Raw genomic sequence first — 15,983 nt, 5'->3', positions numbered from 1 at the left:
TACAATCTTTGAACATACTGTATTTTCAAGAAGACTAACAGATATGAGGTTTTGATGTGAGATGCAAAAGCAGCATTCAATCCTTCTCTTTTCCAGATTATTTAATTTAATTTCCAGGTTTGTTTCAGAAGACAACTGACGCTGTAGGTAATTTTCTGGATGAAATACTTTTACTAGTTGTTGTTTTTTTTAATTCATTAGGCCTTTCTTGACCTAAGTGGCCCAAATAATGGGGCAGCAGAGTCAAGTCACAAAATGAAGTTATGCTATCTTATCAGAGGGCAGTTTTTTCTCAAGTAATTGCATTAAAATAAGTCAGTAAAAAATAACTGAGGTATTATAATTAATTAAGGTTCAACTGCTCAGCTCTTTAAGAGGCTCATTTACAATAAAAGGAAAATTTTCTTCACTGAAAGAGTGGTGAGGTCTGGGAACAGGCTGCCTAGGGAGCTGGGGGAGGCACCATCCCTGGAGGTGTTCAAAAAACAGGTGGATGTGGTGCTGAGTAAGATGGTTTAGTGGCCACGGGGGTGTTGATGACCTTGAAGGCCTTTTCCAACTGTAATGATTCTATGATTCTGTTCTATGATTTTAATATTCTGTCAAAATATACCTTCTTGTAGGCTGTGACACAAGCTGCATTGCAGAACTTCTTGGAGTGCCCCTCTATCTGCAGCGTGTGGCACTGGCCGGAGCCGCTGTAGCAGTAACCCCCGCAGTTCTCACAGCAGTTCATGGTCAGGTTGTTGGCCGAGCGGAACTTGGAGAAGCAGGCATCACTGCACAGCTTGTGCACCACGTTCTGGTAATTCACTTCGTGTCTAATCTGGGAGAAGAGAAAGAACATACAGCAAGAATAGTGTACGCTCATCTCTGAGGCAGCAAGTTGTGCTGATCGAAAGGAAGTTCAACTGGAAACGAAGTTTGCAATTACCACCGCGTTCTTCTGGCACATGCTGCACTTGGTTGAAATGCTGTTAGTATGAATAGTCATAACAGGTTTCCTTTTCTGCTCGTATGTAGACAGACAAGACTGGCTGCAGAAATCCTTGCTGGAGCTTGTATTGTCAAACTGGGCAGTGATCACATCCTTTGGATTTAGAATGTCTCTGTGGAAAACAAAGATTAAGAATTAATGTTGGTTTCATGTCAACTTGCTGTCCTTGCTTTTTCTGCAGACTAAACATTCTCAAGAAGAGGGTGGATTCATTAATTTAAAGCTTTATTTTTGCTGAGCTAAGTACCTGCCTTCATTTCCTATTAGGAAAACAGTTAAAAAGTACAATTCTCAAGTAGGTATTTTGTGAAACATTTTACACCTGGACTTCAGAGTGGCCTAGAAACACATCAGGTTGTATCAAATCTTTAAGAAATGAACTGGAAAAAAGTCTGCTGTTTCACACAGTCTTTACTAAAAAAAAATTAGGAAGTAGGGTATGTGGAATAATTCCCTTTAACAATGAAAATAATCACAATGTGGGAAGGGAAAAACAAAAGGTCACAATTTCTAATCACTGTCTAGTTCAGTCTGACTTGTATTGTAACCTTCCAATTCTTATCTGCCATCTACAGTTCTGTTTATTTGTTGCTGGATTTATATTTATATAATTTTCTTGTTTGGAAGGACGTCTCCTTCCCACTTGTCTTGTCAGAGGTAAACTATTTTTCAACAGAATAAATACAAATTACAGTCAAGACTGCAAAAGTTTATTACAAGGCCTTTTCATGCTGAGACAGCAAGTGAAAAGAATAATTAATTGCAGTCTCAAGTTTAAGTTCAGTTGACCTTGTAAAACTGGAAGTAATAAATTTGTTGTTGAAGAAATGATGAACAAAGCAGCATTCCTCTTGCAAAGTAACTTTCATAACTAAAAATAACACATAGGAATAATTTTCCTCTATAAACAGACTGTAGCACAATCAGTCTGCAAAGGTATTTATTTCCCTCAAGTTAATGGCACAGTAATAAGACACCTTCAAGAGCCACCCACAAAGGTCTCCTTTTGCTAATTTGGACATAATAAAAATTAACACAAAATGTTAATAATTCACACGGGTTTTAGGGCTGAAGATTCAGACCTGTGTTTCCAACAGGACTGTGGGAAATGCAGATCTTTTTTAAAGAATTTTCTCCAGGTAGGCTCAAGAACCTCCCCTTCCCACTCCCAGCCCAGGCAGAAAGGAACTGATTTTGGTGCTGAAACCCCAACTACCTAAAACCCTCAATTCTTAATAAATTTATTCTCTCTGAAAACAGCAGTGACATATTTTGAAGAGCTAAGACTAAGAGAAATCAAAGCTCACTGAATGAAGCCAGACTGGAAAGTTTTTGGGTTTTTTTTAGAATCTAAGGAGATATCCTGCCTTGAATATATTAATTTATCCATGTTTTATTTAATATTAGGGATTCAGTAAATCTGTTTTAATCTAGAAGAAATAATACCAACAATATATTTTTGGAGTAGCACTCTTCTTAGTGGTTTTGAGAGTGTAACAACATTTTGAAATGACAGGAAAATGTAGTGCCTTTTGAAATACAGTTTTTCATATTTGGCTCATTTAAATCACTGAATATTATAAATTAAAAAAATATTTAAAATAAAAAAATATAAGATGCACAATTCACAAGAAAGGCTTTCAAATCCATGTGTACGTAAAATCCAACTAATGAAAGGGAACTGAAAGCAGATAGATTAATCAATGAGTATCAGCCACAATATTTTGAAGGGAAAGGTACCAGAGTGGGCACTACAGAAAGTGTGCTGGTAACAATGGAACCAAAGCCATTCACTATCTGCTGGAATATCAGCTATTACTATAACAAATGAAAACACTGTCCTACTTTGAGCAGCTTGAGCAGGTTTTCTTGGTAGAAGCTGGTGGGCGAGAAGCTGGAACAGTGTATCCAGTGAGGCACAGTGTGGAGCAGAAGAGCTGGGTAGAGCCTTTCCTCTGGTAGGCAGTTTGCCCCTTCTGCAGGTTTTTTTTACAGCCAGAACAGGAAACCCGAACAGCTGTGCTTGGAACTGAGGGAAGCATTTTACTCATGCCAGAGGATGCCACAGCAGGCTGGAAACTTGATGACAGCTGTGGAGCTAAAAAAAAACAACACACAACACAGAGAAAACAGAGAGTAACTGTTACAGATGCATTACACATCATTCACTCATGTGTAGGGGCAAGCACAAAGCTTGTGACTTCATTTGGATTGTCAGGGTCTAAGGGAGAATTAAATAACAGATGAACTTTCCATAAATACATGCCCTGTGCTGGTTTTCTGCATAGTAGATGGTTTCATCTACATTTAAGAATGGGAATACACTTTTAACATCCCTTTCACATTCAAAAATACAGCTATTTTATAATCTCTGAATTTGTCACCAAAACAAACTAGTTATTTTTTCCTACTGGGGTCAGACACAGCAAATGAAATGCAGAATAACCTGCAAGCTGACATATTTTACAGGTTTAAATAAACTTAGTCTTGCCTATTCCTTACCAAGAGGACTGCCACTGACTGAAAATACGGCACTGATTTTCAGCTCCCCTTCCTGAGATTTTGGCTGTTGCCCGTACTCCTAAAACAAAGGGAAAGGAAAAGGAGAACAAATACACACATGTAATAACAGGTTACATGATTTCCACTCTTTCATAATGTTGTACTGAATCTTTATGAAGAGCAAGCCTCCCCAGCCTGCCCCCAAGACCAGTGCTACAGGTGCTGCTGTGTGAGCAGCACACACAGAACCTGCTCAGAGCTTCTACAGCCAAGGGTGTTGAGCAGCATTGGGAAAGCACGGCTGCCTGGTGTGTTCCCCTTTCCAGCTGTACTCCAAGACACCTCAGAATTCAGCCAGACAAAGCGTAAGAGAAACCTCTGCTTTCCACTCACACAAACTTTCCATCTAGAAGTGCTCTGCAGTCCTTGCCACTGTCCTGGGAAACAAGCTCTATCTTCACATCTGTAAATAAGAATGAAGCTGAGACTGGGCTGGTGAGAAGCATCCTGTGCTCCTCCAGGAGTGAAGTCCTTTGGAGCAGCCTAAGGTGAAGCTTTGCAGCAGATGAAGGGTGGCACCACCAGAGCCAGACAGTGACAGTCCCTGCTCAGACTGGCTTCAGTGAGAGGGAAAAACCTCACACTTTCTATAGCATGAGACAATCCCTACAGATAGTTGCTGTGGAACAAGCTGGCACCCTGTGTGTTACTGACCCACTCGACAGCAGCTATTCATACTTTGACACTATGTGTCCTACCCTGGTCTCCCCAAAAATCTGAACCATAAAGCAGCTTGTAACACCTTGCATGTTAATAAGCTGAAAAGCATAATCTCTTGGAACTACAGAGATGATAAGATTTAACCTACTTACAGTAATTTGAGAGTAGGGAGCGTATGATGTCAGGTTATGACTGAGCTCAAGTCACTGTTGCTGTCTGGCTGCAAGGTAAGCCAACTCAAAACCACTAAGCAAAATTAAGCTCTCATTCCTTAGTGGCAGTGGAACTGCTCCCTCAGCTTAAGCCACCTCCTCAAATCACACACTAACATCCACAGAGGACATGCTAAAACTTAACACTTCTCTTGCTCCTGTGGGAAAAAGAAAAGTTTCTATACTAAGACAACCAAACTATTTCTCAACAGGTTTCCCAGGAGAACAGGCAAGGGTATTTATTTGTTAATCACATTAACTATCAGACAGAACCACTCAAATCTCCAGTAAGAGAAGCCTGTGACCTGTGCACAGACATGCTGTGAGGACAAGTTTTAAGCACCATGTTCGTTGTTGTGTTGTTGTTTTTTTAATATTACAATTTAAAAACTAGTTATTTGCAGAAATACAGTTTTTTAAGCGTTTTAACTGCAGTTTTATCCTTAGTAAATACTAGTAAGACAAATGGAGGCAAATCCTGCCCTCAACTGTGCATGATCAAGCTCAGTTTAACAGCAGTGGAACAGCGTTGAAAGCCAAGAACCTTTAGCTCCAACTATCGGTTACAGCATGAAATGCTCTTTTCTCTCAGGATGCAAGAAAAACTCCTCACATTAATTCCAATCTAAAGCAAAACAGAACGAACCCCTCACCGGTTCTCATACTTTCCCAGCATCAGGCACAGCTGATAATTACAGAATTTTACCCCAGGAATTAATGTTTTGAAGAATGTGGTATTTGCTTTTTAAATTCTTCAAGTGTTCACTTGTACTTTTTGATACGACCTCTGATAACCACAGACATCTTGCTCTGCACAAACCCACATGGCAGATGCCATCTTGGGAGGACAAAAGAGTAGACAGATTCAACTAACCTACACACGGTTTGACATTATATACACTTAAGGGCAAACAAAACCAAACAACCTCACAGACACTGAACAAATCAGAAGGGCAGCTAAATCTGAACACTTTCAAATACTTAGTTTACTTCTTTATTTTATTAAGCCAACAGTAATATGGGAAAAGAAGTAAAGATGTTGGGAAGACAGGCCCAGAGAGAAGAGGAGGTTTAACAGAAGTGCACAGAATGATGCTAGAAAAACTAATGCTTGCACAAGATCACCAGCACTCCAGTGTCGATGCAAGTGGGATAAATCACCTTGGGAAGCGCTGCACACTGGTAACTGCATGCAAAGTTTGCCAGGTAGCCCAAATATTAGCAGTCAGGAGACTGGAACTGCAACACAGATCATCTCCCTGGTGTCACACAGCAAACCAGTGGCAAAGAGACAGGTTAGAGCTCAGCAATCCTTGCCCCAGCACCGCTCAACCATAGGTCAGACTTTCTCCATTTTGCAATGATTGAACTTTTACCTGTATTGTTTTAAAAATGTCAGTGTCTGATGAGACAGTCACTTAACCACATGCTTAAATTGACCATTAAAATATTTTGCTAAGGTGAGAACTCCAAGTGTTAATTTAAAGCAAGAACAAACAATGGACCACAGCGCTTGCAAAGACAGCCTTTGGGAGGGAAGCAGCAGGAGTAGCTCTGCTTCAACTCCACAGCTCTAGTTGTAACAACTCACAAAACACTCTGTAAAATACAGTTTACATTTTATTTCCCAGTAAGACCCAGTCCAGATAAAGTCTCTATATTGCCACAGACTGAATAATGTAAGTTGCACAGCACTTTGCTTTGTCTCTAACTCAAAAGCAAAACATTTCCAGTGACATGGTAACACAACATCAAAAAGCCAGGGCGTTGGGTTTCGTGGCAGTCTAAGAGGGAAAAATCCTTCTACTAAACTACGTTCTTCAAGTTAAATTTCGGTCAACAAACCAAATCAATTGCTGAATTTATGGCCAGCTTATGCGGTCAGTTGTCAGACCAAAATGAGAAATGCAATGGGAAACTTACCTTGGAATTATCAGGTTCATCTTTAATTTTGTCTAATAGTCCCTGCTGTGGGGCCATAGCTTTATCATATTCGTCATCCAAAGGCTCCTCCTTAATTCTAATATTTGGTGCAAAGGAATTCCCCAGCTCTTGTCCAATAGATTCCTTACTAGAAAATAGGTAGCTAGACTCCTGAAACAATAATATGAAAAAGAATTCACCCTCCTGCATCTGCCATTAGGAGTTGGGCTGCTGCCAAGGGGAGTTTCTGCTGCAGACCAAGAAAATGGGTCCTGCCACTGGAAGGTGGGAGAAAGGATGGGCAGTAGCTGCTGCCCCTGCCTCCCTGCAGCACCCTCTGTCATCCCACCCCCCAATCCTTTTCACTCCTCTGGACAAAGCAGAAGCCACCCAGAAGCTCTAAGCTGGTTTTCATTGGAGGATTCAGCTCTTTGGGCAGTGTCTCCTGTTGATACAACTGTCTCCCTGTCTCATCTGGCAAAAAGGCAGCAGGTCAGGTGGATGCATCCAGGTCTAGGTTCGGCTCACCAGTCAGGCAGACCATGCTGAACATGGAAGTGGCTATCAAAAGAATCCTCCATCCAAAGAGAGGGTCACCAAAATTTTACGAAATTATATGCACTGTTAAGTAGCAAAGATGTCTAAGAGTCAGAAGATCAGTTTTCTTGATACTCAAATTTACACTCAAATACAAAATACGTATTTTGAATTATTCCAGTATATTGCTGCACTTGCAAAAGTGTTTGAAAGATCTATAGCTTACCCTGAAGTTAGATTCTGGAGTTTGTGGCGCTAACTGCGTCCGTAATGTTTCTTCTACTTGATTATGAACTGAGGAAAACATATACATTAAATAGAAATGAATACAGATTCCAAGGCATTTCCTTTAAAACTATCTACAGCCTCACACTGATCCCCAACCCCACAGTCTGACAGCACCTCAGAAGTATTAAGCTACTCCCTTTTTCCTCCCTGCAAATAAGTCAGTAATCCTCAAAGAGAACTGAGATTCTTTTTATCATTCTATTGGGTCATTATTCTCCCATTCCAGCAAAATGGCTGTAAAATTCTGAGACAAATTTTCATTCAGAATTTTCTTTACCCCAGTGAGTTCTGAACTCTGCCATGTTTTGACATTTAAATCAGAAAATATTTTTCAGAGCAACAACTTTCAGCCTTTAACTTGCTTTTCTGACTTTTTTCCTGTTCCCCCTTCTCAGAAAACAGCAGCTTTTAGCATCTGTCTTTTAAAAAATACTGGATTTGCCTGGATACTGGATGCTGCCTTTGATCATTCACTATTCCTGTTCTATTTACTCACTAGGCTACCTGAGGCTGCACAGCTTTCAGCCTCCATCTTTTTTTACCTGTAGGTATTTATGATTTTCTGAAATAGGTATTTTGCACAAAAATGTTCTTCGCTTGATTCCTTGAGGTAAAAATAAAGAGACAACTTCAACTCTCCTTTATTTTAAAAGCAATCATATAATTTCTCTATCATTGGTGGAACCTGGAGGCACTGATTTTAAGATGCTGTGACTAAACATACAAAGTTTAAACATCGGAACTATAAGCTGTGAAGCTGAACAAGCAGCCAGGAGGCTCTCACTCACTGGCCAACCCCCCTTCCATACAGTCTTCTGAATAAAATCATATCACATGCTCCAGCCTGGTTACTCTTAACTCTTTCATTCACTGTTCTAACGTAACTTTCAGAGCCTGGGAAGTCAAAAAGAAGGTGGACACCAAGACTACTTGTTACTGTCAGGCTCCCTCAAAGGAGAAATGGATTACAGGCATCTTTGGTTCTCTCCACATTGGCTGGACAATGTGCAAGACACAAGTAGCTGAGGAAGATGGAGAGCAGTTTCCCAAGAAAAGCAGATCTCAAGTTACTCCCCGGCTGACTCCCTGCAGACACTAAGACATTTCTAGCAAGCCCTTCCATGATGTTGCTATGAAATGCATACTGCTTTCAATACAAACACGTGTATGAAGAATCGGTACTTTGCTCAAAAAAAAAATCTTTCCTGGCCACCAACTTAACCTAAACTCAGTCATCTTTTCTTTTGAAGAGCTCTAAGGTCTAGAAAAAGTAGTGAGAAAGAAAAAAAAAAAAAGGAAGCTTGAATTGTCACCCAGCTTGGTTTAGTAATCCACAACAACAAAGGGCATGTTGAGACTTTGAAACAAGCTGCAGAGAATGAGCCCCCCCAGTGCTACCAGGCCTTTCTACAAGTCCTGCTCCTAATACAGTGAACTGTATTTTGGGGTTCTTTACAAAACCCTTCCCTACATCCAGCTATGCAAATTCTCTTCAACAAGATGATGTTTCTAATAATTATCCCTATTGCTAATTTCTGTCTATTTTTTTCTTCCTCTTTGCTGGGTAGTCAGGTCTACGATGCCAACAGTTACCTGCTTTGTCAAGAAAACTGCTTTTCAATCTAGAATCCATATCTTTAGGGATTTTTTCCAAACGTTTTTCACGTTCTTGAAAATGTCCTTCTCTATTCTTGTCCTTTGTTGAAAAAGTCTCTTTGCCATTGTCTCGTGCTATGCTAAAATCCTTTCGAATTGATTTAAATACAGGGCCCTGCTCAAATGGTGAAGTGAGATCCTTTTGGATTGCGTTCTGAATCTGAATTTCTTTTTCACTGTCCAACTCATGCTCTGTAGCTCTCTTGCCCTCTTCCAGATGGTCTTCATTGTGAATCACTGAAGAAAGAGTGTCTTTTGGGGTGAAATTTTGATCCTCATCATTGTCACTCCCAACAACAGGTATGCCTGCAAGGTCCCCAGAGTTCAGAAAATAATCTTCATCATCATCATCCAGCAGCGAGTTTGCAGATCCTGTTCGATTCTGTATTCCATAGGATATGCTGTCAAGGGCAGGTGTTAAGTTGTGGTCAGTGTCCTCAGACATTTCTGCATCCAGGATTTCACCACCTAGGGGGAAAAGAAAAACCCATAAACAGTCAGAAAATTCACCAGCTTTATATGTAACAAGGGACAAGTCCTTTCCTAATCTGTCTGACGCTGCAATTCCTTGAATGCTCTAAGACTTCTTGGGCCAAGAAAGCTTATTTATTACTGATAAAATGTTGCTGACATAAGAAACAGTTCTGTCCCACTCACCACACAGTGAAGCAGAACCTGAACTGAGTAAAACTAAGGAAAGAAAAAACACTAGCTTCATTACTCTCATCTGTAACACTTTTGGAGAAGGTAACGCAGGGAGGGAATAAGTAGCAAGGAGAAGGGCAAAACAGTGTTTTTCAGCAGCAATGATACTTCTAAGACATGTTTTGTTGAACCATGGCCTTATATAAATAAATAAAAATACTTACATTTTTCTGTAATATCAAATACCGCATCAGATTTATCTTCAAACTGTAAAAGGAAAGCACTGTGTCATTATCTTGGTCAGCTGCCACATACTTTTCTAGAAAGTATCTGATCAAAACCCAAACCAACCAGAAGGATCACAGCTCCTCTTCCTTCCTTTCTTGCCCCAAGCAAAGTTCTACAAATTAAGGCTGTTACATTATTGAGAAGTCACATTTACTCTGACAAGTTCTGAAATACACAGGAAAAGCTCACAAGGAAAATGCAGAATTAGGGCTGCTTCCCAGGGAAGGCGGAGGAGAGAGGGGAGGGCAGGGAATGTTGAGATTTTCACCTCTACATGAGATACTTGTACCAGGTCAAGATCACAGACTCTGCCCTCTCTAATGCTCTGCAAACCTTCATTTCCTCTGAATGTTATGAAAGGAAAAGCAGCAGCACAGGCAGCTCCCAGTGGTGTGGGCTGCACAGATCCATGGGTTTCATCTCCCGAAGAAGGAAAATAGGGAAATGTGCTGCTTAACTGCCCAACAGTAACGAGATGAGTGTCAGTAGGAACACAACCAAAGAAGAAGCAGTAGCTGAAGACCCTGAGTGCCGTGCAAAGCATCTGTCTACATGTACCATTCTCTGGGAGACACTGGAGTTGATGCCATGGCTGAATCCTGCCAGAAGTGTGTGCACTCAGCATCCTTAACACTCCTGCGCAAAAGGTAACAGCCTTTCTTCTAGGTCATGCCTCCTTTCTCTATGTCTCCAGCTCTGCGCTTTCTTTTCTGGTAGATCCTGCTGACACTGGAGTTCTTAAGCCATCTTAAGGAAAGTAATGGGATTTGATGGCAAAGGGATGATCTCTAATTTCATTTAACTCAAGTAGTTTGGTTGATAAATCCGATATTCCACAGGACTGTGATGGGAACTACCAGTTTGGTAGCATCCAGCTCTGGGAAAGGATGACAACATATTGTCCCAGGGTTCATCTGACACCAAGAAATCCATCAGTCCCTTTCCAGTATCACCTGCAGGTCTACAAAGGCAAGGGACCACCTGCAAGAGCATATTAGGGACTGCCATAAATATTTTGGACAAGTTGAAAAACATTTACTCTCTATCTGGGAGGAATCCAAGATAGTTCCCAAACACAAGGCCATCCTCAGGAAAAAAGTGCCTATTTTGTTTCCCTCCTCTTTCTTTTGTGAGGCTATCAAAATAGGAAATAATCTTGAATATTTTCTTCCTTTAAAAGGTCTCAGGGTACAGAGGAAGATCTGTGTCTTCCACTGGAAATATTTATAAAGCAGGAACTTCAACATCTGCTAACATCAGCAGTCATACCCAAGCCACCATCTAGTTGCAGATGGTGAACAGCACCAGAACACCCACGTGGTGTAAATCCAAAAAAATATATCACCTTAATCAGTAATATAAATTTGCTTTCACTCGATTATGGTCTTGTATTACACAGGAATGTCAGCAGTAATGCCCAAATTACTGTTTCTACATTATTCTATTACATTTCTGCAAGGCAATTCCCTCTCACCAGGCCTCATCCTTCCTCCTTTGATTAGTGGTCATCCACTCTTAATTCCTTCTGTTTTTTCAGCTCAGATTTTTTGAGATTTGATGACTAGTGGACTAAAAGTACTACATAAGAAAACATGTAACACATTCATTGATGGCATTTCCTATGGCTCATTTTTAACATATGTAAGAGGCACCTCAATACCCCAGATTAAGTCCCAGGCGGCTACAGAATGGAAAGTACCCAGAACAAGAAAGTTTTCCATTAAATTACTCTAGGCTTCAGCTCCCCAACACAATCCTCAAAATGTACTTGCAGTTTTAAAACCAAACCCTAGAATTTAATATTTTAAAACACCTTCATTTAATTACTTTGGCTAATATTTTGCTAGAGAATAACTTAATGCTATTTAATGCTTTTAAGCAGAGAGCATTCCCTAAGAGCTTAAGACAGAACAGTTCAATATTAGCAAAGTTACGTGGTTTAGGATGTATCTTTGTTAGTGGCTCTGTCTCATTAGCCACCATTGCACACAAAGCAATGCTGTCTAATTGGGTTGTAATGAAGAAATGAAAAAAGAATACAGAAATGACGAGAAAACAATTCAGTATTCTTTTAAGCTATTTTGCTTTACATTAACTACTTTTTACATTAAGACAGTGCTGCTTTTAGGAAAAAAAAAAACAACAAATAAATCTACTAGGTATGTCACTATTTTTTAATAACTGTAGATTAGACTCTAGGAAACCAGTGTTACAGCCCCAGTACTAACCCGTCTTCGCTTGGAGCGAGTGACAGAAGGACACTGTTTACACTTAATACAATGTGCTAATTTGAAATAACTAAAAACCTGTTCAGGGCTTTAATGGCATTCCAAGTCAGCACAGCATCCATAAATGAAACAATTAATTGATTATTTTTGTGAAATATAAAGAGAAAAGTTGCCTCTGGCTACAGTCTTGCTTTGTATGCAAAACAGTAATTTATTTAAAAAAAACCACCACAAACAATGTAGCAACTTTACAGACACAGGCACATCTTTCTAGTAAGCCTTTTGCAGTTTGAGCCTAGGTTTTGCTGCATCCATAAGCAAACTGTGTAAAGGAAGCAGATGTTAAGAAAACTGCAATGAAAAATAGAGATAAATGATTCTCAGTTTCTTGCCTGCACAGTTTCCTTGTCCCTACATACACAGCACAACCCCCCTGCTCAGAATTCATTAAACTGATAAGGAAGATATAATAATAAAATAATAATAATAATAATAAAAGCCATGTAAATTGCCACTGCTGCTGCTGAGGCAGAGGAGGGCGCAGGAAGCATCCCCTGACCTTTTACACACGCCAGCCCTGGGGGGCCGGGCAGCCCCCGCGCTGCCCCTCTGCTCCCCCAGCCCCGGGAACCGCGGGGTCCCGCAGCGGGCCCCTCCCGGAGCTGCTTCCCACCGAAACACCGCCAGACCTATCGATGCGTACCTGGGGAGGGAAGAGCAGAGGGTAACAAAGAGCCAGGCTGTTGCAGGTACCTGCTACAGGAAAAGAACGGCTGCGGCAGGAAGAGAACCCGGCGGGGTCAGAGCGCAGCGCCGGGCGGCGGGGCCGGGCTGCAGAGCCCCCTATAGCCCCGCCGGACAGACGGACACACGGGCACCCGGACAGACAGACACACGGACAGCTGCCCAACACAGCCGGGCACCCCGCAAGCCCCGCATCAGGCTGGAGAGAGGGAAAGCCGGAGCCGGGCAGAGCCGGCGAGACGCGTCCTGCAGGGCAGCTGAGCCACGCTCGAGCCTTCAGCTGATTATTTTTCATCGCTATTCCAGTCTGAGGGTAATGAAATGCGTACTGTGATGGCTGTTTTTACAGGCAAATCCCAAACAATCGTCTACACACGAAAAAAGACAAAGGCAGGCATTTTCCAGTTTTTTGTGGCTCCCTATCCTCCAGTTCAAGAAGCAGGGATTTACCTTGCATCTCATTTATACATCTCCAATGTTTAAGTCGGAGGAAAGAAGATCCAGGCACGTGCCACTGCTGTTTCATCTGTGCATGTTTGGAATTCTGAATTATTCACCAGAAGCAGTTCAGCAAGTTGCCCCTTCCTGTCCCCAGGTTTTGGTGGCATGTCTGAGTTTTCTAAATGTTCATAGCCCAGCTCCAAACAAAGCCCCTGCTGGGCTGATGGTTTCCACCTCCACCACACATGCACCCAAGCCACATACTGGTACCAACCTTCCCGGGCCAAGTAGACAAGTCTGTCAAACCCCAAGAGTCAGAGCATGTCTTACTTTTTCTGAATGATCGGTGGTTTTAATCCATACCTCTGAAAAACAGAGGGGGATCTGAGCCCTTCTCCCATCCGCCCACAAACCCATGGATTTGAGAAGGAAGCAGCTCCACAACAGAAGGTTTCACCTTGCGAAGACACCAGAACTTTGTGTGCTGATCTGAAGCCTGCCAGACATGTGGGCTTTGCAACTTAAGAAACACACAGACACCAAACACACATCAAGCAAACAAACCAAGATATCCACAATAAAGGCTTCCTTTTAAAAACAAAGAATTTCTACCCCCAAAAACCTCATCCCTGGTGATGTGCTGAACTTTCCTATTGCTGTTTGAGACACAACAAACAACTCTTGACACTGGGATTTTGGTTACACTAAATCCGTAAGTGAGCTAGAATTAGGAAAATTCCCATTTCTCACAAGTCAGAAACACTAAACAGAAGTTACATGGATGAAAAAATTATCAACATCAGAGCAGGGCACACATAACAATGCATGTTTCTGCTGTGAATTCTGCAATTATTCCAAATCAAGGATTTCAGTTCAGTCACACATTTTAGCATCCCACAAAAAAGACAGCATTTTCCAGATTACACAGGTATACTTCTGGCCAAAGCTTTCAAAAGTACAGCTATTTAGAGATTATGTTCTGCAAAGTACACAATCCCCTTATCGCCACTTAACTCAGAAGCTGAGCAGCTCATTAAGAGAGGGCCATCACCGTCTCTTCTGAGGGAAAGCCAGGCCACCTAACAACACTAAGAAGCAATGAAGGTAACAATCTGGGGTGCAGGACCAGCACTGTAACCTTGGAAAGATCCCTGTACTCAAGGTCTCTCCCAAGAGGATAATTAACAATGTTAGTAATTGCTTGCTATTAGTTAAAGTTACTAATAGGGGAAAAAAAGTCTAACTCTCTGCAAATTATCTTTAGGAAAGTGAAACGTATAAAACCAGAGTTGTCTGCTTTTCATTGTGCTTTGTTCCGAATAAGAAGCCTACAAGATGGCTTTGCAGGCAAATTGGGAAAATTTACAAACGTAGCACCTTCTGCTTGTTGATAAACACAGTAGGGATTATCAGCCCTTCTTCATAGAATGGTTTGTATGTTCAGAGGCCCACACTGGTGAATCATCTCATCTACCATCAGGTACTGCAAGTCCCTTCCCCTCCCCTAGCCTAGAGTTCGGTGCCAACAATTGGTGGTGAACTCTGGAGAGCCTGATATAGAGTCAGTTCTCCCCATTTCAGTATTTCTGCCCTTAAAGAGAGAAAAGCAATCATCTGATCTACTTTGTTCTTCAAAGTACCTTCCTCAGGCTTCCTTTTTGCCTCTTTCACTTCTCCCCATCCCAGTACAGTTCTACGATTTTTCTCCTCTCCTGTTCTTATAAAAGCTGAAAAGCTGTCATTTCTCTCCTATAGGTGGATACAATTCCAGTCCCGTTTGTAGTTGGTGCCCTGGTTGGCTTCTACCTTTCCTTCTCCTATGAAGAAGTGGTTCTTAACAATAGACAGCTTAGTTGGATGTTCCACCTTCTTTGCAGATGTTATTACTAGACTGCACAGAAGGCAGGCAAGGACATGAGCTGCTCGAGTCTCCTGTCCACCAACAAGTGATGCCTCACGTGGGCATTCTCCCTCCAACCAAACCTTCTTTAAACATATTTAACCAATCAACTTGGTTAAGTTTCTAGATAGCGTAAATTTTGCCAAAAAACACAAAAAGTATATATATATATTTTTATTTTTTTTCCCCAGAGCACTTTAACACCTCCTCCCAGGCAATATTAAACATTATGACTTGTTAATAGTCTGTGTTAACGAAACTGGATTTCATAAAAGCTTTCTTGAGCAAAGAGCACCATTTAATAAAGATTAAATCCTTCCACTTAATTATTAGATTGCTTTGACAAATACCAAGATTCAAAAAACCACATGAACAAGTTATTAAAAAAATAATACAAGTAAATAAGTAGTCCAAAATTTCTCTTGTAGGGATAACTCTGTGCAGTTGTGCTATTCTGTCTCAGGTTCCTCTCACCTAAATTTAGACAATTAAACATTATTTTATTAGGCAAGTGATGCAGGTTTCCCCTCTTTCCAATGGAATTTAAGAGATTCCTGCAGCAGCAATTGATCCTGCCCTGGCACTGGGCAGATGATCTTCCAGAGATTCCCATCTCTTAGACTGATGGCAGAAACAGTCCAGAGAACCTGGGTGAGACAAGCCAGAGAACTAACTGTTCAGTGGGCACAGCTCAGAGTGCCAGGATTGCAAAGGGGGGTCACAGGTCTAAGGCTGGGCTGGCTGTTAAACACATGACAGATGCTCTCTATTGATCCTCTTCCCTTTCCAGAAGTGAAGGGAAAGGGAGAAAAGGGAGAATGACCTATGGGTTGGGAAAAAAATTAATATGGTTTTAATGAAACAGTAACAGCAAAAAAGAGTATAATGATATTAATGGAAAA

The 15,983-nt window shown here is 41.2% G+C and overlaps 1 protein-coding gene across 7 annotated transcripts in view; it reads right to left on the bottom strand.

Annotated features, from left to right (window-relative positions):
• The window catches only part of ZMYM4 (zinc finger MYM-type containing 4), a 40,051-nt gene that overhangs the window by 19,429 nt on the left and 4,639 nt on the right, over positions 1 to 15,983 (bottom strand). For 5 of the 7 annotated variants that reach the window (XM_051637957.1, XM_051637958.1, XM_051637952.1 and 2 more), the window contains exons 2-9: positions 9,705 to 9,747; positions 8,773 to 9,303; positions 7,118 to 7,185; positions 6,355 to 6,525; positions 3,500 to 3,578; positions 2,843 to 3,095; positions 935 to 1,109; positions 614 to 826 (exon numbers count right to left, since the gene is read on the bottom strand). In XM_051637957.1, coding sequence (XP_051493917.1) covers positions 614 to 826; positions 935 to 1,109; positions 2,843 to 3,095; positions 3,500 to 3,578; positions 6,355 to 6,525; positions 7,118 to 7,185; positions 8,773 to 9,303; positions 9,705 to 9,747 — 1,533 coding nt within the window. The remainder of the gene's footprint in view (positions 1 to 613; positions 827 to 934; positions 1,110 to 2,842; positions 3,096 to 3,499; positions 3,579 to 6,354; positions 6,526 to 7,117; positions 7,186 to 8,772; positions 9,304 to 9,704; positions 9,748 to 15,983) is intronic. The other 2 variants (XM_051637956.1, XM_051637954.1) reach the window with 2 other exon arrangements.

The sequence above is a fragment of the Apus apus genome, chromosome 21 (genome assembly GCF_020740795.1).
Source record: "Apus apus isolate bApuApu2 chromosome 21, bApuApu2.pri.cur, whole genome shotgun sequence".
Classification (NCBI taxonomy): Eukaryota; Metazoa; Chordata; class Aves; order Apodiformes; family Apodidae; genus Apus; species Apus apus.
This window is presented reverse-complemented; position numbering and strand designations above follow the sequence as displayed.